We start from the raw sequence: 26014 nt of genomic DNA, 5'->3' as shown, positions 1-26014 counted from the left end.
TCTTATGCTTAATAAGATCTATTATCATCTAGACCAACCAAAAAAGACACGATATGCTCGGGTACTTTTTGTAGACTTTTCTTCGGCATTTAACACGATGAGACGTCATATTTTGATGGGGAAACTGTATGACCTGGGTGTTAACACCAATATCATCAGATGGGTGGAGTCCTTCCTGACTGTTCGGGTACAACATGTCAGGGTGAATAAAGCAATATCTCTCCCCATTACAACCAACACGGGGGCTCCGCAAGGGAGCGTGATCTCACCGGTATTGTTCACTCTGTACACAAGCGACTGTAGGAGTGACTCAGATAACACCTGTATTGTTAAATTTGCAGACGACACAGCTATTGTTGGTCTGATTGAGAACGATGAGATAAGCTACCGAAGAACAGTGGATGAGTTTGCTGGTTGGTGCAAGAGTAACTTCCTTCAATTGAATATTAAGAAAACTAAGGAGGTTATATTTGATTTTAGGACTAGTGCTCATGATGCACACCAGCAAATAGTCATTGATGGGGATGGGGTGGCGACTGTTGAGGAATACAAGTATTTGGGTACAACGATTGATTCCAAGCTGACATGGAATTCCAACACTGATGCCATCTATAAGAAAGGTCAGCAGAGGCTGCATTTTGTGTGCAGACTGAGACAGTATGACGTGGAAAAAAGTGTAATGGTACTCTTCCATCGATCCTTCGTGGAGAGTGCACTGACTTTCTGTTTTGTTTGTATGGCTCATTATCATTGGTTAATAAGAACAAACTCCATAAAATCATCAATGTATCCAGCAAGATAGCTGGGGTACGACATGAGAGTATGGCAGCAATGTATGAGACCCGGGTGCTTAGGAAGGGGAGAGCTATTGCTAGGGATAGAACGCACCCGTTATACAGTCAATGCCACCTTTTACCATCAGGACGACGGTACACAGTGCCAATGTTGCAGGCTAGGGCTTCAAGATCATTTGTCCCTACAAGTATAGGACTCCTGAACAAACAGGCCCCATCTCAGTTCTGTGCATAAAATGTAATGTGATGCCTCTTGAACCATGACTGGTTGCCTTGTCTATGTTGTATGTATTTTGTAATTATGTTATGTGTTTGTGATTTTTTGTATCCTGATGGCAGCTTGGCACAAAATGAATTTCCGCAAGGACAAATAAAGTATCTATCTATCTATCTATGAATTTCATGGGCCTGGGTAGGTCACCCTGGCTTGGCGGAGATATGCCCTGTTGCGCACACTCTGCTCAGCAGCAGCAGGTGAAAGCAATTCACTTAAACGAGGGCTGTGTTGCGCACCAAAAAACGGACTAAAACTGTCACATTCTAGCTGCTGAAATAAACTTCCCATTTAGATCATTGTTGACAAACGAACAGAACATGGATGTGGTTTGCAAAAGGATTATTTATTTCTTGTCCATCAGAGCGGTGAGGTCACTCTTTTGTATGATATTGATAGCCTAAACTTTTAATTTGTTTGCAGTTATTCTGTTGCTTGCTTTATATTAAGACTCATAATTTGGGGATTTTGCTGTATTTTATCAGATGTTATTCATCTATATTTTGCTGTTGAAAAAAAATCGGGGGACATCGGTCTGTAGGACTACGGAATCCTCTCTCTCTCTCAGGGTAGAAATCAAACCTACCATTGATTAGTTCAACAGGCTGCGTTAGATTTATCTCCTGTTTGGCCCGGTAATGCTTTTGTGTCTATTACACTGTGTTGCGGGATTCCGACGGTTCATAGGAGGCTCAAAATCAAACCTACTGTACCAACTGTGCATGTTGTAGCTGCACAGCTCAACCAAAGGGACTGGTGTCTAAAAAAAAAACACGTATTGACAGGAAAATCGCGCAGAGGAAAAACTGTGAAATCAGTTGCTGGGCGCAGCTGGGGCACCACGGCCACTGTGGCCGTGAAGGCATGTCATTATTCGAGGGGCAACACGGCCAATGAGGAGGGGCCACGACGGCCATGGCCGCCGTGAAATTCCTGCCCTGGTAACAAAGTGCTTAGTACTAACTTAGAGAGAGCTGGAGAGAAAGAGAGGTCTAGCTCCATGGTTCTCAAAGTGGGGTCCGGGGACCCCCAGGGGTACTTGAGGGGGTTCCAGGGGGTACCCAGCTAAATGATGGATAGGAACCAAATGGACCCTTATGGGTCTGTAACTCTGAGAGTGTACAAATGGAACCAAATGGACCCTGACGGGTCCATTTGGTTCCATTTGTACACTCTCAGAGTTAGATTAACATTGATTTTACAATATGAATTGGGGTCCCAGAGATAGAAATGCCATTAAATGGGGGTCTGTAGCCTAATGCATGTTAAACTAGGGGTCCTTGAAATTAAAATGGTTGAGAATCACTGCTATAGAGCCGTAAAAAATCTTCTCTTATGGGGGTCCCTGGCATATCTTTTGAAATGGGGGTCCGCGGGCTAATAAGTGTCAATTTAGGTCTGGTCTGGCTTACTAACTCCTAAGCATGCTCGTGCAGGGGAGTCCAGGTTTTGTCCACAACTTATTCCCTTTTATGTACTGACATTAAGAATGCTGTTAAAAAATGTTGATACGTGTTATCAAGTGACCCTAATGTGGGTCATGTATTCAAGGAGCCCCCCATCTTTGCACACAAACGTGCCAAATATGTAAGAGATTCTTTAGTGAGAGCAGACTGTCATGTTCCACATTTTATGTCCGATTTGCCTACGGGCAACTGTGTTCATTGTAATGCAATGATCAGAGGGAATCATGTATTACAACCACATTCAGGTAAAAAAAAAAAAAGGATGTTAAAAGCATCATCACCTGTAAAACTAAGTTTGTGGTATATCTGCTCAAATGCCCTTGTGGCCTTTGTTACGTGGGTAAAACCAAAAGAGAACTTAAAGTGAGGATTTCAGAAGATAAAAGTCATATTAGAAACAAGGATGAAAAATGGCCTGTGGTTAGACATTTTAATGCGGTGGGACATGAAGCCTGTTCTTTAAGGTTTCACCAGGGTGGTGGCCTAAAGGTTAGAGGAGCGCCCTCGTTGCCGGAAGGTTGCCGGTTCGAATCCCCGGACCGGCAGGAAAAATCTGGGTGGGGAAGTGAATGTTCACCACTTCCCCAACACCACTGAAGTGCCCTTGAGCAAGGCACTGAACCCCAACTGCTCTAGTGGAGCTGCGTAGTGGCCAACAGTATAAGACTGTGGTTGTACTAGTCAGCTCCCAGGTTTTAATGTGTCTGTCTGTCTGTGTGTTTCTATGTGCAGGGCGTTGCTGAAAACGAGCACTTGTGCTCAGCTACTACCCTGGGTAAATAAAGAACAAAAAAAATTTGAGGCAGTAAAGCCCTTAAAAAGAGGTGAGGATCGAGATATAATTCTATTACAACCTCCAAACAGAACACCCTAAAGGGCTTAATGAAGAACTAATGCTTGGTTGTTTCTTATAGAAACTGTGACTTTTTAAGCAGAAAAAAAGTGCTGCTACATAATTAAATGTCTTTACTTTTCAGGGCAATGAATAGATGATATGCTTAAAAGACAAAAAGAAGTGATGGTGCCTCTCTTGGTGTAATACTATGTATGCTTCAGTACTTAAAATGTGTTTTGTAGCTGTTTTGCTATTGTTTACTATTGTAGTGTGTAACAGTGTGTAGTACCTCTTGGTAGATGCGTGGTGTGTACATGTGTATGTGTTGTGTGTGTGTGGTGTGTAGCAGTGTGTAGTACCTCCTGGTAGATGCGTGGTGTGTACATGTGTATGTATTGTGTATGTGGTGTGTAACAGTGTGTAGTACCTCTTGGTAGATGCGTGGTGTGTACATGTGTATGTATTGTGTATGTGGTGTGTAACAGTGTGTAGTACCTCCTGGTAGATGCGTGGTGTGTACATGTGTATGTAATGTGTGTGTGGTGTGTAACAGTGTGTAGTACCTCCTGGTAGATGCGTGGTGTGTACATGTGTATGTGTTGTGTATGTGGTGTGTAACAGTGTGTAGTACCTCCTGGTAGATGCGTGGTGTGTACATGTGTATGTGTTGTGTATGTGGTGTGTAACAGTGTGTAGTACCTCCTGGTAGATGCGTGGTGTGTACATGTGTATGTGTTGTGTATGTGGTGTGTAACAGTGTGTAGTACCTCCTGGTAGATGCGTGGTGTGTACATGTGTATGTATTGTGTATGTGGTGTGTAACAGTGTGTAGTACCTCCTGGTAGATGCGTGGTGTGTACATGTGTATGTATTGTGTATGTGGTGTGTAACAGTGTGTAGTACCTCCTGGTAGATGCGTCGTGTGTACATGCCTCTGGTGTAGGCCTGCATGGTGACCACAGCCCGTCTCACCCTCAGAAAAGCCCGTCTGTCTCTCACCATGCGGTAGTGCTTCTGGCAGACGATGGCTGCGTGCGTCTGACGGAGGTGCTCTGCATACCTATGAGACATACATGAAATATTATAATACTATATTGTGGGGCGTCGCTAGGCAACAGCCTGCCAGGTGACCAGACAGGTGCACAGGCGGTAAGCGAACCCCAACTTATTCTCCTCCTCATTAATACCTGCTGTTATATAACTGGGAGTCTAATGGTTATATGTTTCTGTTATAGGCAACCTAGGACCCGATGTATTAACGGACCGTTCATGGACGATTAATGACACTTAGTCAGGGGATATTAAAAAAGTCTTGGAATAAATTCCTTACCAAAAAAAAATCTTCACCAATGTGTTTGTAAAGGTGTCTAGTAACACATCTCACAAAGACTGAAATTCAGTTTCCCTAGGAGAATTTTTGAAAGCTCCTTAAAGTTGGGGTACCATCCATAACCTTGGTTAAAAAAAAATCCCCCAAAAAAATCTGAATTTAATTCTGTTTTAAGTAGCATGTGAGGGGTCAAACTAGGGTGTTTTTATTATTCTGAATCCATTGCAATCATTTGTTTTGCACCAAAACCACTCCTTGGGCTAAAAATCTCAATGTGCTTTTTACACAAAAAGTATACATGACTATGGCCGTTTTTATCTACTAGTGTTGTCAAATGATCAAAATATGTAATCGCGATTAATCGCATGCTTTGTCATAGTTAATCACACGATTAATAGCAAATAATTCACCCGTTTTTTATCTGTTCACAATGTACCTTTACAGTATATTTTTCAAGTATTTTATACCCGTATTAACTCACTGAGTGCCATTAACGTGTTTCACGTGTTTTTACCGCTATGGCGCTGGGTGCCATTAACGTGTTTGACGTGTTTTTGAAAGAATAGTAAAAAAAAAAAAAAACATGTTCAGAACCCAAGATATCATCATCTGAAGATGTGCAGCTCCATCCACTCCTTGTTTAACTTAGAACTGAAAAAGGCTGTATCTCGCTTCCTAAGCACTTTTTGTTTTCTGTGAAAAAAACACTGGCACTTTTCAGAATCAATTCTGAAATAATTCTGGCAATCCTGGCACTCAATGAGTTAACATGGGAGTGGAAAATATGCTCGGTATATACAAAAGTATGTTTATCTATTATTGGAAATAAATCAAAAAGCCAAAATAAACCATCAAATGGTTCTGCATTAGCACAAATATAGGCTGCAGCAGATGGTTTAATGATCTGCTAAATTTACTCAGTAATACTGTATGAGTACTGTAGTGTCCACCTTTATGCTTCTCCTTTTTTTTTACATCAACACTAAATGATGGACCTCATACAGGATTCTACTAGATCAGTGGTTTTCAACCAGTGGTCCGGGGACCACCAGTGGTCCTTGAGGGAGTTCCAGGGGGTCCCCAGCTAAATGATAGATAGGAACCAAATGGACCCTTTTGGGTCTGTAACTCTGAGAGTGTACAAATGGAACCAAATGGACCCTAACGGGTCCATTTGGTTCCATTTGTACACTCTCAGAGTTACATTAACATTGATTTTACAATAAAAATTGGGGTCCCAGAGATAGAAATGCCATTAAATGTAGGTCTGTAGTCTGTATGCATGTTAAACTGGGGGTCCTTGAAACTGAAATGGTTGAGAATCACTGCTAGAGCCGTAAAAAGCCGTCTCTTATTGGGGGTCCCTGGCATAACTTTTCAAACGGGGGTCCCTGGGCTAATGTGTGTCAATTTGGGGGTCCTTGACGCAAAAAAGGTTGAAAACCACTGTACTAGACAAAACTCCCTATTGAAAGTAGCTGAATAAATACATGTAATGATGTCTAATGAGTAACAACAGTAAAGTTACTGTAACATCTACTGTACAATGACCATGACAATCACACATGGGACACAGGGGGGCGGCAGTGGCTCAGGGGTAGAGTGGCCGGTAAAGCGGCTGGATGGAAGCCGTGAGGTTCCCGGTTCGATCCCTGTGGGCTCCCCCAGAAGAGTTAGTGTAGAAGTGTCCTTGAGCAAAGACTCTGAACCCCTAACTGCTCCCGATGAGCAGCTTGGTGCCTTGCATGGTTTCCTTCTCCATCGGTGTGTGTGTGTGTGTGTGTGTGTGTGTGTGTGAGAGAGTGAGTGAGTGAGTGAGTGAGTGAGTGAGTGAGTGAGTGAGTGAGTGAGTGAGTGAGTGAGTGAGTGAGTGAGTGAGTGAGTGAGTGAGTGAGTGAGTGAGTGAGTGAGTGCGTGCGTGCGTGCGTGCGTGCGTGCGTGAGTGAGTGAGTGAGTGAGTGAGTGAGTGAGTGAGTGAGTGAGTGAGTGAGTGCGTGCGTGCGTGCGTGCGTGCGTGCGTGAGTGAGTGAGTGAGTGAGTGAGTGAGTGAGTGAGTGAGTGAGTGAGTGAGTGCGTGCGTGCGTGCGTGCGTGCGAATGTAGAGCACAATCTATGAAGCGCTTTGGAGGAAAGCGCTGTATAAATGCACCATTTACTTTACTTTACACATAGTAACTATTCCACAATCTCTGAATGCTATATAGAGTCTGGATTCTGGAACTACACCTCACCAAATCTGAGAGAGGAAACTGGCAATTCCGTTCACGAAAATATATCTAAAAATATCTTTACATTTCATTTTTTTTATTTCCATTTCTGCTAAGCATCAAGCTAAATATACTTAGATGATTTGTATTTATATCAGGATAAATGTGCGCGACTGTAAAGACCAAACAGAAGTGGAGAGGAGGCTTCATATCCGGTTTATATTCTAATCATGATCAGAGCTTCAGAGTCCCAGACTGTATGACCGCAGACATGTTAACATTGTGGGAGACAACAGTCTGACCACGAGATACACTTTAATACATAACCAGGCATCCTCGTCCGTATCTCTGCAGGGTCAGAGTAGGGTTTAACATTTTCCGGGAAATAGCTAATTTTAATTCCCGGGAATTTTCAGACCTTTTCCCGGGCTTCCCGGGAATTCCCGTTAAAGGGTAAAAAAAAAAAAAAAGTGCCCACTAAAATGCATTTATGTGTAGATACTTAAATAGCCAATTTTACACCGAGGTGCCCAAATGTCCCTATTGTGTCCACATATGAACTTGCACTAATAATGACTTAATTTGATTTTTTAAAATAATATAAATATAATATATAATAGCCTATAGTGCCCTGCCCTGGCGGAGATCTGCCCTGTTGCGCATCGGGTGAAGACAATTAACTTAACGAGGAGCTGCGCTCAAAACGCACTCAAACAATGTCAAACTCTAGCTGCTGAAATAAACGTTCCATTTGTATCATTATTGACAAGAGAATTTGCAAAAGGAATATGTATTTATTGTCCATCAGAGCGCCGGTGAGGTCACAGCTTTTCTCTACTTTTGTAGGATATTGATTTGATAGCCTAAACTTGTCATTTGTTTGCAGTTATTAATTTATATTAGGCTACTTGCTGGATATTATAAGACTCCATTTTGGGATGTTGGCTGTATGTTGTCTATTAATCTATATTTTGTTGTTGATCAAATGTGGGGTTTTGTAGTGTGATTTTGATGTGCACATGCATGCGCTGCCAGCACTGACAATCAATGAGACAGACAGCCGTTGTGCAGTTCACTTGTTCTACTGGGTAGTTCTAGTAAAATGGTAGTTTGAACGTTCTAAAATGCAAGTGTATAGGGTAGGCTACATTAATGATGATAAAAAAATCGGACCACATCGGTCTAATTCTCTCTCTCTCTCTCTCTCTCTCTCTCTCTCTCTCTCTCTCTCTCTCTCTCTCTCTCTCTCTCTCTCTCTCTCTCTCTCTCTCTCTCTCTCTCTCTCTCTCTCTCTCTCTCTCTCTCTCTCTCTCTCTCTCTCTCTCTCTCTCTCTCTCTCTCTCTCTCTCTCTCTCTCTCTCTCTCTCTCTCTCTCTCTCTCTCTCTCTCTCTCTCTCTCTCTCTCTCTCTCTCTCTCTCTCTCGCTTCAGCTCTCCGGTCTGTCCTCTCCCTCTATCAAAAGCATTGCTTGGCTTGTGCGCATTTTAAGCTGGAATATATATAGGCTCGATCAAACCTACCTAGGCCCTACTGTTTATACAGCGTTTCACTTGATGATGTTGAATCTGAACTAGTCAACTGGTGTCTACCATATTGACAGCAGAGGAAACAGTGAAATCAGCGTGCGCACTGTGCAGGGCAGGCATGGGGCATCACGGCCAATTGTGTTTTATTTTGTTCATTACTGTTACATTTATTCAGTGCGTCCCATATTGGTTCACAACGGGACGATGGGACCCTGCCCTGGTCGGCAACGCGGCAAGTAACTTGCCTAATTATAATAGTAATAATTCCTCCACGCTGTAGATAGGGCTTTCTACTAATTAGTATTCATTTCTAACAAGAAAAAAAAAACGGGAAGCCCGGGAACCGAAGTGAATTCCCGGGATGGTAAAAAAAACCGAATTCCCGGGATTCCCGCATCCCGGGATTCCCGGTGTTAAACACTAGGTCAGAGCAGACTTATAGATCCAGACCAGTGGTGGAAAAAGTACTCAAATTCTTTACTTAAGTAAAAGTATCAATAATGCAATATAGAAATACTCCGTCACAAGTAAAAGTCCAGAATTTAAAATTTACTTGAGTAAAAGTACAAAAGTGTTGGTATCAAAATGTACTTTAAGTACCAAAAGAAAATAGCCTATTTATAAAATATGGCTAAAGTGGTTAATGTTTTATAATGTAATAATTTATATCTGAAAAGTAACTAGTAACTAAAGTTTTCAAATAATTGTAGTGGAGTAAAAGTACAATATTTGCCTCCGAGATGTAGTGGAGTAGAAGTAAAAGTATTGGAAATCAGAAATACTCAAAACTGTACTTAAGTACAGTACTTAAGTAAATGTACTTAGTTACTTTCCACCACTGTATAGATCTCATAGACTTATAGATCTCATAGACTTGTGTATCTTATAGACTCATAGATCCTACCTGCGGGCCAGGTACCCTCGTCCGTATCTCTGCAGGGTGACGGCGGTCTTGTAGATCTTGCGGTAGCGGACGCGGTGCAGCCAGCCTCGCACCGTGGTCTGGATGAGGATGCAGGCCGAGCGGAACTTGTCGGCTCTCAGTTTCTCCAGGTAGGCTACCTGCCCCGCCCGGAAGAAGATCTTAGTCTTACCAAACTGGTACTTGTCTGGATCCTGAGTTATAAAAAAAAAAAGAAAACACAGAAGGAAAATAATCCGTCATTCAGTTAACCCTTTAACACAACGGGAAACTCATCTGTGTCATTTTAAGATTTATTTTGGCTATTAAAAAAATAACAGATATACAACTGATATTATAACATAAGCTTTTTCAAAAAAACGGTTAAGATTTAGACGACATTTGTAGACAGAGTGCCGCGCTATGAGCTTGTAGATCTGCTATTTTTGAATAAAATGGAAAATGTGTGCACATTTTTGAATATATATATATTTTAAAGGGAACATTTGTGACTCAAATCTTTGCTTCTGGGGGGTCCCTGGAAAATAATATTTTTTAGATGGGGGTCCGCGGCCAAATACATGTCATTTTGGGGGTCCTTGACATGAAAAAGTTTGAGAACCACTGATATAGCAACATAGTTTTTTTTCTTGTTTTTAACTCAGGATTTTCACCCCCATCTCAAAAACATGTTGTTCCAGGGACCCCCGCCCCCCCCCCCCCAAAAGCAAATATTTGACTTACAAATGTTTGCTATTTATTCAAAGATTTTTATACATTTTCACGATTTAAAGAAAATAGCAGATCTACAAGCTCATAGCGTGGCACTCAGTGGATTGAATGGGCTTATACTTTGCATTGGTTCAACACACACGCACACACACACACACACACACACACACACACACACACACACACACACACACACACACACACACACACACACACACACACACACACACACACACACAACATAAACATAAACAATATGTATTTATGTCCACATAAACAGAAGTGAATGTACAAAGGACATAAACAGTGTCAGTTCAGTCAGATAAAGGGGAAACAGTCAGTTACAAAGTGCATTTAAAGCAGAGCATTGTTACATACAAAACAAAAACGTTAGCATACTTGTCAAACACAGCAGACAACAATCATGGGTAAAGGAAACAACGCCTCCTCCACATTGAGAGGCTTCCTATAATAGCTGATATTGAGCAGTACCTTGCTAATTGTTTAGCCCTCCTTTTGGAGAGGCCGGCCATTTGAAGGCCCCACACAACCAACTTGTGTCCTAGACTACCAAAGATAAAAAACAAAAGTTTCCATCTGTAGCCTAGCTGAGAGATGGTCTGCTCTATGATATTTTAGCACTTTGGTTAGGAAGGCTTCCTCTAAGCTGTAATCAAAAGTACAGCCGACCTCCAGAATGAACACCTCCCTATGGTTTTCATTAACAACAATGACATCAGGGTGTTAGCTGAAATGTTAGAGAACACAGAATCATCGTTACACAGGCTAAACACACTCGGCTTCACAGTAGAATGCTTATACAGCATGATGGAGGACCTGAAAATAGAAGAGATATCTTTTGATATCAAATCCACTATTCTGTCATGCCTACTTATGTAGAGTCCCCTGTATACATGGCACCCATTTAAGATGTGGGACATGGTTTCAGCTATTTGCTCATGACCATGATGTATACAGTGAGGAGCATGGTTGCCTGGAAACCAGATGGAGAGGTTAAGTTTAGATAAAACCTAGGCTGCAGGTAAAACCTGCAGAGTGCCGCGCTATGAGCTTGAGAATCACTGCTAGAGCCGTAAAAATCTTCCCTTAAAGGACAACTTTGGTTTTTTACAACCAAGGTTTATATTTTAGCTTGTAATTAAAGTAAATAAATGATGAGTGTAATTTTTTTTTCATTTACTGCTTTCTATAGTTTTAGCATTTTTTGCGACATTTTTTACAGTGGGCGGGGGCATTCTGTCCGGTGGCTAAATATGCCTTTTTTACACAATAAAAAAGGTCCGGCTGTCTGAGATGGCCAGATGTGAGTTATTGGGGGCTAGAAGAGCTACTGTAAATAATAATAAAGAAAACGCCGGGTTAATGTGTTAAAAAAATGCATATTTAGCCACCGGACAGAATGCCCCCGCCCACTGTGAAAACACTGTAAAAAAGATTGTGAAAATTGCTAAAACTATAGAAAGCAGTAAATTTAAATTTTTTAACACTCATCTTTTATTTACTTTAATTACAATCTAAAACATAAACATTGGTTGTAAAAAACCAAAGTTGTCCTTTAATGGGAAGTCCCTGGCTTATCTTTTCAAAGGGGGTCCGCGGGCTAATAAGTGTCAATCTCAGCTAGGCTACAGATGGAAACTTTTGTTTTTTTATCTTTGGTAGTCTAGGACACAAGTTAGTTGTGAGGGGCCTTCAAATGGCCGGCCTCTCCAAAAGGAGGGCTAAACCATTGGCTGCAGGTAAAACCTGCAGCCTCGCTTTCAGAGTAAAGACAACAATGCATTCGTCTAATGAAACATTTTTGAACACAGAGTGAGAGACAGAATGGACAGCAGGGAGACATGCAGTCTTCAGACAGAGAGACAGACAGAATGGACAGCAGGGAGACATGCAGTCTTCAGACAGAGAGACAGACAGAATGGACAGCAGGGAGACATGCAGTCTTCAGACAGAGAGACAGACAGAATGGACAGCAGGGAGACATGCAGTCTTCAGAGAGACAGACAGAATGGACAGCAGGGAGACATGCAGTCTTCAGAGAGACAGACAGAATGGACAGCAGGGAGACATGCAGTCTTCCCTTGCAACCTCAGTTCAGTCCAGTGTTGCCGCTGTCTTTGCTGTTGTGCCCATAAGAGGCGACCTCGGGCATTAGTCAGTGGGAGTTGGTGTTCTGTTCCACACACAGTGTCATAGATGCTCTGACAGAGATACTGGGGTCAGATATAAAGTCCTCCGAGACAGCCATCGCCTCAGAGTTAGACCCTACCCACTGTACTGAGGTCAGAGTTAGACCCTACCCACTGTACTGAGGTCAGAGTTAGACCCTACCCACTTCAAGGTAACATCAGCCCAACAGCACAGATGGTTTAAGTCCGGCCAGTCTGACCACACACCGAAGCCGGGGGAACGACTGTCTAGCTCAGTGGTTCTCAAACTTTTTCATGTCAAGGACCCCCAAATTGACACTTATTAGCCCGCGGACCCCCTTTGAAAAGATAAGCCAGGGACTTCCCATTAAAGGACAACTTTGGTTTTTTACAACCAATGTTTATGTTTTAGATTGTAATTAAAGTAAATAAAAGATGAGTGTTAAAAAATTTAAATTTACTGCTTTCTATAGTTTTAGCAATTTTCACAATCTTTTTTACAGTGTTTTCACAGTGGGCGGGGGCATTCTGTCCGGTGGCTAAATATGCATTTTTTTAACACATTAACCCGGCGTTTTCTTTATTATTATTTACAGTAGCTCTTCTAGCCCCCAATAACTCACATCTGGCCATCTCAGACAGCCGGACCTTTTTTATTGTGTAAAAAAGGCATATTTAGCCACCGGACAGAATGCCCCCGCCCACTGTAAAAAATGTCGCAAAAAATGCTAAAACTATAGAAAGCAGTAAATGAAAAAAAAATTACACTCATCATTTATTTACTTTAATTACAAGCTAAAATATAAACCTTGGTTGTAAAAAACCAAAGTTGTCCTTTAAGGGAAGATTTTTACGGCTCTAGCAGTGATTCTCAATCATTTTAATTTCAAGGACCCCCAGTTTGACATGCCTTAGGGCTACGGACCCCCATTTAATGGCATTTATATCTCTGGGACCCCAAATCATATTGTAAAATCAATGTTGATTTAACTCTGAGAGTGTACAAATGGTACCAAATGGACCCGTTAGGGTCCATTTGGTACCATTTGTACACTCTCAGAGTTACAGACCCATAAGGGTCCATTTGGTTCCTATCCATCATTTAGCTGGGGACCCCCTGGAACCCCCTTAAGTACCCCTGGGGGTCCCCGGACCCCACTTTGAGAACCAATGGTCTAGCTTTCCACTAAGTTTCCTCCTGAAGCCTATAGGAAGCTAGGATCCTCCTGAAGCCTATAGGAAGCTAGGATCCTCCTGAAGCCTATAGGAAGCTAGGATCCTCCTGAAGTCTATAGGAAGCTAGGATCCTCCTGAAGCCTATAGGAAGCTAGGATCCTCCTGAAGCCTATAGGAAGCTAGGATCCTCCTGAAGTCTATAGGAAGCTAGGATCCTCCTGAAGCCTATAGGAAGCTAGGATCCTCCTGAAGCCTATAGGAAGCTAGGATCCTCCTGAAGCCTATAGGAAGCTAGGATCCTCCTGAAGCCTATAGGAAGCTAGGATCCTCCTGAAGTCTATAGGAAGCTAGGATCCTCCTGAAGTCTATAGGAAGCTAGGATCCTCCTGAAGCCTATAGGAAGCTAGGATCCTCCTGAAGCCTATAGGAAGCTAGGATCCTCCTGAAGCCTATAGGAAGCTAGGATCCTCCTGAAGCCTATAGGAAGCTATGATCAGAGCCACATGCCAGGGGGACCTTACGTCGTTTTATGTCCAAGAACAGAGATGAACGTGCAAGCTCTCTCACATACTGGTCATCATTGTTCACACACACACACACACACACACACACACACACACACACACACACACACACACACACACACACACACACACACACACACACACACACTGAAGTCTCTCACCTTCACCAGTGTCTCCAGCAGATTCTTACACACCAGCTTCTTGTCTCCAACAGAGAGGTCAGCCCTCTTCATCAGAACCCGATACCTGCTGAAGAACTCTCCATACGTCCACCTGAGAACAACACAATATCATTACTATTATAACTATTATTACTATTAGCAACATTATGACTAATAATAAATACAACACTGCTGAAGAACCCTCCATACATCCACCTGAAACACAATATCATTACAATGCTACTATTATTACTATTACTAGACCATACCCGGTCGACGCATCCGTGGGGGGATATGCGCACATGATCTGGCAACCCGGGAGGCAGTTCGTCCCATAGCTGGGCAGCCCCGTAACCATGGCGACAGTGTTTGACACAAAAACGCTAATAAGAAGCTGAGATTTGATGAAATTGAAAATCGGGCTTCACAGTTAAGTTCAGATGGTAATGGTCAATGGCTGTGTGCAAAATCAGAGCAATTGGTCCAGCCAGTGAGGAGAACCGGGTAGCTTCACCTACTCAAGACGGTTACTAGAATTATAGTAGGATTATAACTATTATAACTAATATAACTAATAATAGTACACTTCTTGTTGTTGTTTAACTGTTTACTTCTGCTCAAAGAAAATACTTGAAGTAGGATACAGTATTGTCTACCAGTACCACACCAGTTGTCTTGTCTGAAGTTGTAACTAAGACAGTTTTTCTTTAATTTACACTAAAAGCACTGTAGTGTAGTCCAGTGTTCTTTATAGTTGACAAATGTATGTGAACATGTTGCTTTGTAAAGCTTTGTAAAGCTTTAAACCAAATTAAGGACCAAATTCCAGGCCAGGCCAGCATATGTGTCGATGAAATGAAATGTGTCCCTGAGCAAGACTCTTAACCCCTAATTGCTCACAGGTTCTCATTGGAAGCAAGACCGCAAGGACTTTCATGAACGACCTGTTAAAAGTAATTATCCTTTATCCTTGTCTATGCTGTTCTACTCTATGCACCTGTGTGAAACCTGCTCCCAAAAACAATCCAAATTCTTTGACATATTACAACTTTTTCACGCAAATAGTTGCTTTTCCTAGTAACTAGTTACTTTCACAATAGAGTAATTCAGTTACTAACTCAGTTACTTTTTTGGAGAAGTAACTAGTAGCTATAACTAATTACTTTTTTAAAGTAACACGCCCAACACTGTGTACAGTAGATGTAAAAACAAAGTAGAGTCACAAGTAGAGAGCTGAGTCATGTGCACTTTATTACATCTAGAGGGTTTAAGTGGTTGAATAGATAAATGGAAGGAAGGACAGACAGACAGACAGACAGACAGACAGACAGACAGACAGACAGACAGACAGACAGACATCTACAAACTTGTAGATCTGCTATATTGTTTTTGAAAAATCTTGAATATCTTGAATATCTTTCGAGAAGCACAGATCGGAGTAAAAAATGTTTGCTTTTTTTATATATATTTAGAGATTTGCAAAAAATGTGCAATAAAAAATAGAAGATCTACAAGCTCATAGCGCGGCACTCTATGTATGTGTTTATCTTGCTTACAGTAAGTCACTCTGCATAAAGAGAGTCTGATAAATGAATACATTGTAACATAGTTCTACTCCGTTGGTTCTCAAAGTGGGGTCCGGAGACCCCCAGGGGTACTTGAGGGGGTTCCAGGGGGTCCCCAGCTAAATGATGGACAGGAACCAAATGGACCTTTATGGGTCTGTAACTCTGAGAGTGTACAAATGGAACCAAATGGACCCTAGATTTTACAATATAAATTGGGGTCCCAGAGATAGAGATGCCATTAAATGGGGGTCCGTAGCCCTAATGCATGTCAAACTGGGGGTCATTGATATTAAAATGGTTGAGAATCACTGCTAGAGCCGTAAAAATCATCTCTTATGGGGGTCCCTGACTTATCTTTTGAAATGGGGGTCCGCGGGCTAATAAGTGTCAATTTGGGGGTCCTTGACATGAAAAAGTTTGAGAACCACTGTTCTACTCTACAGCTCTTTGATAAACAGAAAAATATTTAAATATTTTCAGGTGAATCAACAACTTGATTGAATCAGGAGAGAGAGAACTCTTACAGGATAATCTGATTGGAGGAGATGAATCATACAGGATAATCTGATTGGAGGAGATGAATCATACAGGATAATCTGATTGGAGGAGATGAATCATACAGGATAATCTGATTGGAGGAGATGAATCATAACAGGATAATCTGATTGGAGGAGATGAATCATAACAGAAATGATCAGCAGACAAACTTGGAAGTGTATAAGAAAAACAATCTGCGGGGTTCTCTCTTCACTGATTGGATGAAATTGGTATCCTGACCTCAAAATGTATTTCCGTTTACTTTAACCCATTAAGACCTGAGGCGATTCTTAACTCATTGAGTGCCAGAATTGCCAGAATCATTTCAGAATTATGTTGTCCCAGTAGTGTGTGTGTGTGTGTGTGTGTGTGTGTGTGTGTGTGTGTGTGTGTGTGTGTGTGTGTGTGTGTGTGTGTGTGTGTGTGTGTGTGTGTGTGTGTGTGTGCACAGTGTGGCAGCGACCGGGCCAACAGTGCCGGAGATTAGCTGCTCTCAGACGGACGGACGGACGGACAGGGTGCAAAACACAGTCTCGGGCCGTGCCTTTCGGCCTGGTGGAGACAATAACACCAACAGGACTGTTACCTTGACGGATAGCCAGCAGCGCTGATCCGGATGGTTTCCAGAACCCCACATGCCCTCAACTGCTGCACGGCGCGCCGGGAATCAAACCTGCAACCACAAAAAAAAAAGCAGAGAAGAATAAATATGCTTTAACTCAAAACAGAGCATGTGTGTTGGCACAGAGTTAAGTTAAAGAGCGGTTTGGACACGTTCTTGAACACAGGGACATTCTAATTCTACTGGAATGCCCTGACACCATCCATTACCTCACTGAGACCGGGAACGCAACCGTGTCATTTTTTTATTTCTTTAGGCTATTCAAAAATAGCAGATCTGCGAGCTTGCAGATCTGCTATTTTGGTAAAATCGTGAAAATTTGTGCAAATCTTTGAATATATGTATATTTTTTTAAAGCCTTAGGATTTAGAAAATATTGTTATAATGGGCCTCAGGTCTTAATGGGTTAAATAATCAGGTCTTAATGGGTTAAAACATGTGGATCACTGGCTTCTTTCATAATGTGTAAAGTCCTGACACCATCCATTACCTTCCCACTGAGCATTTTTTGGGCTATTAGACGTCTAAAATACGTCTAAGGGCCAGGCTAAAACGGGGTTATAATTGGTCTAACAGTTATACGTTTTTTAGCGGTCTAGGCTTAGCCTAGACGTCGATTAGCTGTTTTTTAAGCGTCTATTTATAGACCGTCTATATTATAGCCGTTGAAATGACGTCTATAATATAGCTGTTAAAAAACAGCTAATCGACATCTAAGCTAAGCCTAGACCACTAAAACACTTTCACTGTTAGACCAATTATATTATAACCCCGTTTTAGACGGAGGTCTAATAGACGACTATGGCTCAGTGGGTCACTGAGCCCGGGAACACATCTGTGTGTCATTTTTAGACCTCTTTGGGCTATTCAAAAATAGCAGATCTACAAGCTCATAGACCACAAGGGGAGGTGGATGTAAATTCCCATAGAAAGGAGCCGAAGGTTTTTCCCTGTTCTCCTTTGTACTGTACATATTACATAATATATTGTATTTGCTGATGACATGTATTATTGTGTTAATTATTTATGCTACGTTTATGAATTGAATACAAAAGGACCACAAAGGTGTCCTTTTAGCCTTAAATAAAGGGCTAGACCACTGTGGTAGAGGTGTGGGTTGTGTAGTTACCTTGACATGATGGAACTCCAAAGGTGGACAAGACATCTAAAATTATTCCTCCATTGATTAGAAATTGATGATTCAAAATATGCTCCTCATTGACTTACATTGTACACTGAAACAGCTCTAAAAGTCACTCTTTTAGCACGTAAATGAACACAAACAAAGCTGATTCAAACGATATAGAACATCACCAAACCCACTACTGTTTGTTTTTTAAATAAAAATGTCAACTTCCTGCTGATTTTACTATTTGAATATTCAGATCTGGATCTGCAGATCCAGTCCGGGTTTTCTTCTTAATAAAAATCACAAAATCAACAGGAAGTTAACATAATAACAAACAGTAGTGGGTTTGGTGATGTTCTATATTGTCTGAATCAGCTTTGTTTGTTTGTGGTTATGAGCTAAAAGAGTGACTTTTAGAGCTGTTCCACCGTACAATGTAAGTCAATGAGGAGCATATTTTGAATCATCAATTTATAATCAATGGAGAAATGATTTTACATGTCTTGTCCACCTTTGGAGTTACATCATGACAACCCACACCTCTACCACAGTGGTCTAGCCCTTTAAACTCTGACTGTACCTCCATGCTGTTTACATTTCTGACTAATAGAGCAGTGGTTCTCAACCAGTGGTCCGGGGACCACCAGTGGTCCCCAACAAAATTACTTAAGATAGTCATTATCATTTTAAACACTTAGCTTAGGCTATTCAAAAATAGCAGATCTACAAGCTCATAGCGCGGCACTGAGTGCCGCGCTATGAGCTTGTAGATCTGCTATTTTTGGGAAAATCTTGAAAATGAGTGCATATCTTTAGTTTGAATATATATATATATATATATATATATATATATATATATATATATTTTTTTTTTTTTTTTAAGCGAACATTTTTAACTCAAATCTTTGCTTCTGGGGGTTCCTGGAACAAAACGTTTTCAGATGGGGGTCCCCGGCCAAATTCACATCAAAGTAGGGGTCCTTGGCATGAAAGAGGTTGAAAACCACTGAAATAAGAGTATTCAATCAATAGATCAATGGGTTTGTCCTACCCGATCAATAAATCAATGGGTTGTCCTACCTGATCAATAGATCAATGGGTTGTCCTACCTGATCTTGTTCCTCAGCATTGAGCACATAATATGATGGCCCGCGGCTACATAGAAACACTGACTAACTGCTCCAGTGACAGAGTGGTCTGTGAGGTCACGGCAGACAGCATGTGACGGACACACTGCTTCTCATTTATACACCCTGACTGACACACACACACACACACACACACACACACACACACACACACACACACACACACACACACACACACACACACACAGTGTTTGAACACAACATCACTGAACAACACAGTTTGTCATGCCAAGGACCCCTACATTGATGTGTATTTGGCCGCGGACCCCCATCAGAATTTTTTTTTTTTTTCAGGGACCCCCAGAAGCAAAGATTATAGTTAAAAATGTTTAACGCTTTAAAAAATATATATATATATATATATATATATATATTCAAACTAAAGATTTGCACGCATTTTCAAGATCTTTCTAAAAATAGCAGATCTACAAGCTCATAGCGCGGCACTCGGTGCCGCGCTATGAGCTTGTAGATCTGCTATTTTTTTAATAGCCTAAACTAAGTGGTTAAAATGACTCTGACCGTTAACTAATTTTGTTTCTTCTCATTTATACAACTTTAAAAACTACTAAAAACACGAAAATGGCTCGAAAATGGCTCGTCACTGGGTGAGTGCATTATGAAAATACTCTGGCAGTCAAAGAGTTAAGAGCAGAGGGAGGGGGGGCTCACAGGAAGGGCTCCTTCACGTCGTTGGGCTTGATGCAGCGCACGTAGTGAGGCGTGGTGGCGTTGAGCGTCTCCATCAGGAGGTGCAGGGAACTGCGGAACTACACACACACACACACACACACACACACACACTGTACTTGTGAAGACATAACACATGTTCAGGACCATCATTTTATGAATGCAATTTATTCTTTCTTTTTTTTGGGTGGATCTACAAGCCCATTTTGTGGGCTTGTAGATCTGCTGTTTTTGGCCACTAAGTTTTTGGTCACAGGGACACGCATCAAACGCCTCTCCCCAGCCACAGCACGCCCACGCGGGACACATATGGTTTCGATGTGGGCTACCTGGGTACCAAGTGGGCGTGGGCTTGAACTGGGCACATTATGAGGGGCCCACATGGGTCTCAAGATAAAAGATAGTTGTGAGGGGGTGGAGCCAAGTAACCTGCTGGAGGCCTATAGGGCATCGCAGTTCCCGCCCACTTCCTGGTGCCGGAAGTAAATAATCAATGCATTTTTCCCATTGACTTTTCCAAAAATATTTATATCAATTAATTTAAGCCTAGAATCAAGCTATCCAGGATAGCGGTGAATCATGACCATAAAACGTTTGATGTTTGACGTCTGTGAAAAAACTTTTTTGAAAACGGCAAAACAAAGGGTATTTATTAAATATAGTATCATATCATTAAATATAAAATTTAAAAAAATCACAGAAAAAAAGGTTTTATGGTCATGATTCACCAGGATCCTGGATGGCTTGATTCTAGGCTTAAATTCATTTATATAAATATTTTTGGAAAAGTCAATGGGAAAAATGCATCGAGTATTTACTTCCGGCACCAGGAAGTGGGCGGAACTGCGACGCCCTATGGGGGGTCTTGGGGGAGGAGCTAACTAACCTGGAGGCCCACGGTCTTCCTGTGCTCCTTGTTGGGGGTCTTGGGGGTGGGCTTGGCCGCTCTGACGTTGACCCTGCTGGAAGCTTTGCTGGAGGAGGAACTGACCGCCGGCTGCTTGTCCTGGAACAGATCTGCTACCAGCTGGAACTGAAACATATAGACAGTGGCGTGCACAGACATTTTGAGGGGCAGGTGCTCAAGTAAATTATACTTTTTTTTGTGATTTGGTCTGCTCTTTTTTCCCTCTACACCTATACCTCTTTGCCAAAAATAGCAGATCTACAAGCTCACAACGCCTCGCAGCGCGAGGCGTTGTGAGCTTGTAGATCGGCTATTTTTGGCTAAAGTTCTCTTCAGAAAAGGGATGCTAGGTTTCAAGTGGTTATGGTAAAAAGAAAAATCATATCACATAACGATTTGGCGGACCCCCTGTACTAACTCTGAGGACCCCCTAGGGGTCCCGGACCCCCTGTTGAAGACCCCTGCTGTAAACTGGGAAAAAAAGTGCCCTTTTTCACAAAAGGGCACTTCTGGTCAAGAGGGCAAAGGGCAGGTGCTCTAGACCACCTAGAGTCTATCTGTGCACGTCCCTGCATATAGATATATAAATGATCTGCTACCATCTGAAACATAGATATATAAATGATCTGCTACCATCTGAAACATAGATATATAAATGATCTGCTACCATCTGAAACATATAGATATATAAATGATCTGCTACCATCTGAAACATATAGATATATAAATGATCTGCTACCATCTGAAACATGTAGATATATAAATGATCTGCTACCATCTGAAACATGTAGATATATAAATGATCTGCTACCAAGTGAGTGTTGTCATGCATTCATACCTAGACAGACAGACAGACAGACAGACAGACAGACAGACAGACAGACAGAGAAACAGACAGACAGAGAAACAGACAGAGAAACAGACAGACAGACAGACAGACAGACAGACAGACAGACAGACAGACAGACAGACAGACAGATCATTCATACTTTACTAGCTTTCAGAATGTTGATCTGTTCTTCATAGACAGTGTCTCGGTTCTTCTCCAGGAACCCTTCACACTGATACTCCACCTGCCAAGAACACATGAAGAAATACAGGGTGTTTTATGTAAGGGAGAAGAGTCTAGGACGTGTGGAGCGTTGTCCAGGGTGTTTTAGAGAAGAGAGAAGAGTCTAGGACGTGTGGAGCGTTGTCCAGGGTGTTTTAGAGAAGAGAGAAGAGTCTAGGACGTGTGGAGCGTTGTCCAGGGTGTTTTAGAGAAGAGAGAAGAGTCTAGGACGTGTGGAGCGTTGTCCAGGGTGTTTTAGAGAAGAGAGAAGAGTCTAGGACGTGTGGAGCGTTGTCCAGAGTGTTTTACAGAAGAGAGAAGAGTCTAGGACGTGTGGAGCGTTGTCCAGGGTGTTTTAGAGAAGAGAGAAGAGTCTAGGACGTGTGGAGTGTTGTCCAGGGTGTTTTAGAGAAGAGAGAAGAGTCTAGGACGTGTGGAGCGTTGTCCAGGGTGTTTTAGAGAAGAGAGAAGAGTCTAGGACGTGTAGAGTGTTGTCCAGGGTGTTTTAGAGAAGAGAGAAGAGTCTAGGACGTGTGGAGCGTTGTCCATGGGTGTTTTAGAGAAGAGAGAAGAGTCTAGGACGTGTGGAGCGTTGTCCAGGGTGTTTTAGAGAAGAGAGAAGAGTCTAGGACGTGTGGAGCGTTGTCCAGGGTGTTTTAGAGAAGAGAGAAGAGTCTAGGACGTGTAGAGTGTTGTCCAGGGTGTTTTAGAGAAGAGAGAAGAGTCTAGGACGTGTGGAGCGTTGTCCAGGGTGTTTTAGAGAAGAGAGAAGAGACTAGGACGTGTGGAGCGTTGTCCAGGGTGTTTTAGAGAAGAGAGAAGAGTCTAGGACGTGTGGAGCGTTGTCCAGGGTGTTTTAGAGAAGAGAGAAGAGTCTAGGACGTGTGGAGCGTTGTCCAGGGTGTTTTAGAGAAGAGAGAAGAGTCTAGGACGTGTGGAGCGTTGTCCAGGGTGTTTTAGAGAAGAGAGAAGAGTCTAGGACGTGTGGAGCGTTGTCCAGAGTGTTTTAGAGAAGAGAGAAGAGTCTAGGACGTGTGGAGCGTTGTCCAGAGTGTTTTACAGAAGAGAGAAGAGTCTAGGACGTGTGGAGCGTTGTCCAGGGTGTTTTAGAGAAGAGTCTAGGACGTGTGGAGCGTTGTCCAGGGTGTTTTAGAGAAGAGAGAAGAGTCTAGGATGTGTGGAGCGTTGTCCAGGGTGTTTTAGAGAAGAGAGAAGAGTCTAGGACGTGTGGAGCGTTGTCCAGGGTGTTTTAGAGAAGAGAGAAGAGTCTAGGACGTGTGGAGCGTTGTCCAGAGTGTTTTAGAGAAGAGAGAAGAGTCTAGGACGTGTGGAGCGTTGTCCAGGGTGTTTTAGAGAAGAGAGAAGAGTCTAGGACGTGTGGAGAGTTGTCCAGGGTGTTTTTATAGGACAATAATGGGACAGACATGGTTCTCACCTTGTCAGCAAAGTGGATGATGATGAAGGCGGTGTTGGACATGCGGGGTTTCTGGAAGTGAGCGCTGCTGCTATGCTGACCGTACAGCTTCTGAGCCCAGTTCTGATCGGTTCCCTTTGGAACCTGAAACCACAGAAAAACACCAACGTTATGTCTCTGTCAGGTGGATGTCACCTTGTACTGTGTGTGCAAAACTGTATGTGCAAAAAAATAAGCTTTTGTTCCAATGGATTCAATGTAGTTATTATTTAGTTACAAGCTGTTGTTAATACTTAGTCATTGGTTCAGTATTCCCACAGACACACTTACACACTTTAAAACTCAACATGAGTCCCCACCTTATATATAGCATATCTACAAGTTAAATGATGTATTATTATTTTTTGTATAATAAATAAATGTATTGATTGAGTCCCCACCTTACATATAGCAGATCTATAAGCTAAAAGATGGATTATTATTTTTGCATAATGAATAAATGTACTGATTGAGTCCCATACCTTACACTCCTCGTCCAGAAGGTCCAGGATGCCCAGTCTGGCTTCGATCAGGTCGATGCACGGCTGGTTGTCGTAGAAGTCTATGAGAGTCCATGGGATCTGTTCCTTCATGTACTCCTCCTGTTCTAACTTAAATACATGCTGTAAAACACCAAGACACTATTATTCCTCCTGTTCTAACTTAAATACATGTTGTAAAACACCAAGACACTATTATTCCTCCTGTTCTAACTTAAATACATGCTGTAAAACACCAAGACACTATTATTCCTCCTGTTCTAACTTAAATACATGCTGTAAAACACCAAGACACTATTATTCCTCCTGTTCTAACTTAAATACATGCTGTAAAACACCAAGACACTATTATTCCTCCTGTTCTAACTTAAATACATGCTGTAAAACACCAAGACACTATTATTCCTCCTGTTCTAACTTAAATACATGCTGTAAAACACCAAGACACTATTATTCCTCCTGTTCTAACTTAAATACATGTTGTAAAACACCAAGACACTATTATTCCTCCTGTTCTAACTTAAATACATGCTGTAAAACACCAAGACACTATTATTCCTCCTGTTCTAACTTAAATACATGCTGTAAAACACCAAGACACTATTATTCCTCCTGTTCTAACTTAAATACATGTTGTAAAACACCAAGACACTATTATTCCTCCTGTTCTAACTTAAATACATGTTGTAAAACACCAAGACACTATTATTCCTCCTGTTCTAACTTAAATACATGCTGTAAAACACCAAGACACTATTATTCCTCCTGTTCTAACTTAAATACATGCTGTAAAACACCAAGACACTATTATTCCTCCTGTTCTAACTTAAATACATGCTGTAAAACACCAAGACACTATTATTCCTCCTGTTCTAACTTAAATACATGCTGTAAAACACCAAGACACTATTATTCCTCCTGTTCTAACTTAAATACATGCTGTAAAACACCAAGACACTATTATTCCTCCTGTTCTAACTTAAATACATGTTGTAAAACACCAAGACACTATTATTCCTCCTGTTCTAACTTAAATACATGCTGTAAAACACCAAGACACTATTATTCCTCCTGTTCTAACTTAAATACATGCTGTAAAACACCAAGACACTATTATTCCTCCTGTTCTAACTTAAATACATGCTGTAAAACACCAAGACACTATTATTCCTCCTGTTCTAACTTAAATACATGCTGTAAAACACCAAGACACTATTATTCCTCCTGTTCTAACTTAAATACATGCTGTAAAACACCAAGACACTATTATTCCTCCTGTTCTAACTTAAATACATGCTGTAAAACACCAATACACTATTATTCCTCCTGTTCTAACTTAAATACATGCTGTAAAACACCAAGACACTATTATTCCTCCTGTTCTAACTTAAATACATGCTGTAAAACACCAATACACTATTATTCCTCCTGTTCTAACTTAAATACATGCTGTAAAACACCAAGACACTATTATTCCTCCTGTTCTAACTTAAATACATGCTGTAAAACACCAAGACACTATTATTCCTCCTGTTCTAACTTAAATACATGCTGTAAAACACCAAGACACTATTATTCCTCCTGTTCTAACTTAAATACATGTTGTAAAACACCAAGACACTATTATTCCTCCTGTTCTAACTTAAATACATGTTGTAAAACACCAAGACACTATTATTCCTCCTGTTCTAACTTAAATACATGTTGTAAAACACCAAGACACTATTATTCCTCCTGTTCTAACTTAAATACATGTTGTAAAACACCAAGACACTATTATTCCTCCTGTTCTAACTTAAATACATGTTGTAAAACACCAAGACACTATTATTCCTCCTGTTCTAACTTAAATACATGTTGTAAAACACCAAGACACTATTATTCCTCCTGTTCTAACTTAAATACATGCTGTAAAACACCAAGACACTATTATTCCTCCTGTTCTAACTTAAATACATGCTGTAAAACACCAAGACACTATTATTCCTCCTGTTCTAACTTAAATACATGTTGTAAAACACCAAGACATCATTATTCCTCCTGTTCTAACTTAAATACATGCTGTAAAACACCAAGACACTATTATTCCTCCTGTTCTAACTTAAATACATGTTGTAAAACACCAAGACACTATTATTCCTCCTGTTCTAACTTAAATACATGCTGTAAAACACCAAGACACTATTATTCCTCCTGTTCTAACTTAAATACATGCTGTAAAACACCAAGACACTATTATTCCTCCTGTTCTAACTTAAATACATGCTGTAAAACACCAAGACACTATTATTCCTCCTGTTCTAACTTAAATA

General features: G+C 41.4%; 1 protein-coding gene across 3 annotated transcripts in view; it reads right to left on the bottom strand.

Moving 5' to 3' along the window:
* The window catches only part of myo5b (myosin VB), a 132046-nt gene that overhangs the window by 57452 nt on the left and 48580 nt on the right, over window positions 1-26014 (bottom strand). For all 3 annotated transcript variants that reach the window (XM_084046111.1, XM_084046110.1, XM_084046112.1), the window contains 9 exons: window positions 23685-23825; window positions 23185-23307; window positions 21688-21771; window positions 20678-20824; window positions 19774-19871; window positions 16789-16875; window positions 14098-14209; window positions 9337-9548; window positions 4273-4429 (listed from right to left, as the gene is read on the bottom strand). In XM_084046111.1, the coding sequence (XP_083902237.1) occupies window positions 4273-4429; window positions 9337-9548; window positions 14098-14209; window positions 16789-16875; window positions 19774-19871; window positions 20678-20824; window positions 21688-21771; window positions 23185-23307; window positions 23685-23825 (1161 nt within the window). The remainder of the gene's footprint in view (window positions 1-4272; window positions 4430-9336; window positions 9549-14097; window positions 14210-16788; window positions 16876-19773; window positions 19872-20677; window positions 20825-21687; window positions 21772-23184; window positions 23308-23684; window positions 23826-26014) is intronic.

The sequence above is a fragment of the Gymnoscopelus microlampas genome (genome assembly GCF_963454915.1).
Source record: "Gymnoscopelus microlampas genome assembly, chromosome: 21".
Classification (NCBI taxonomy): domain Eukaryota; kingdom Metazoa; phylum Chordata; class Actinopteri; order Myctophiformes; family Myctophidae; genus Gymnoscopelus; species Gymnoscopelus microlampas.
This window is presented reverse-complemented; position numbering and strand designations above follow the sequence as displayed.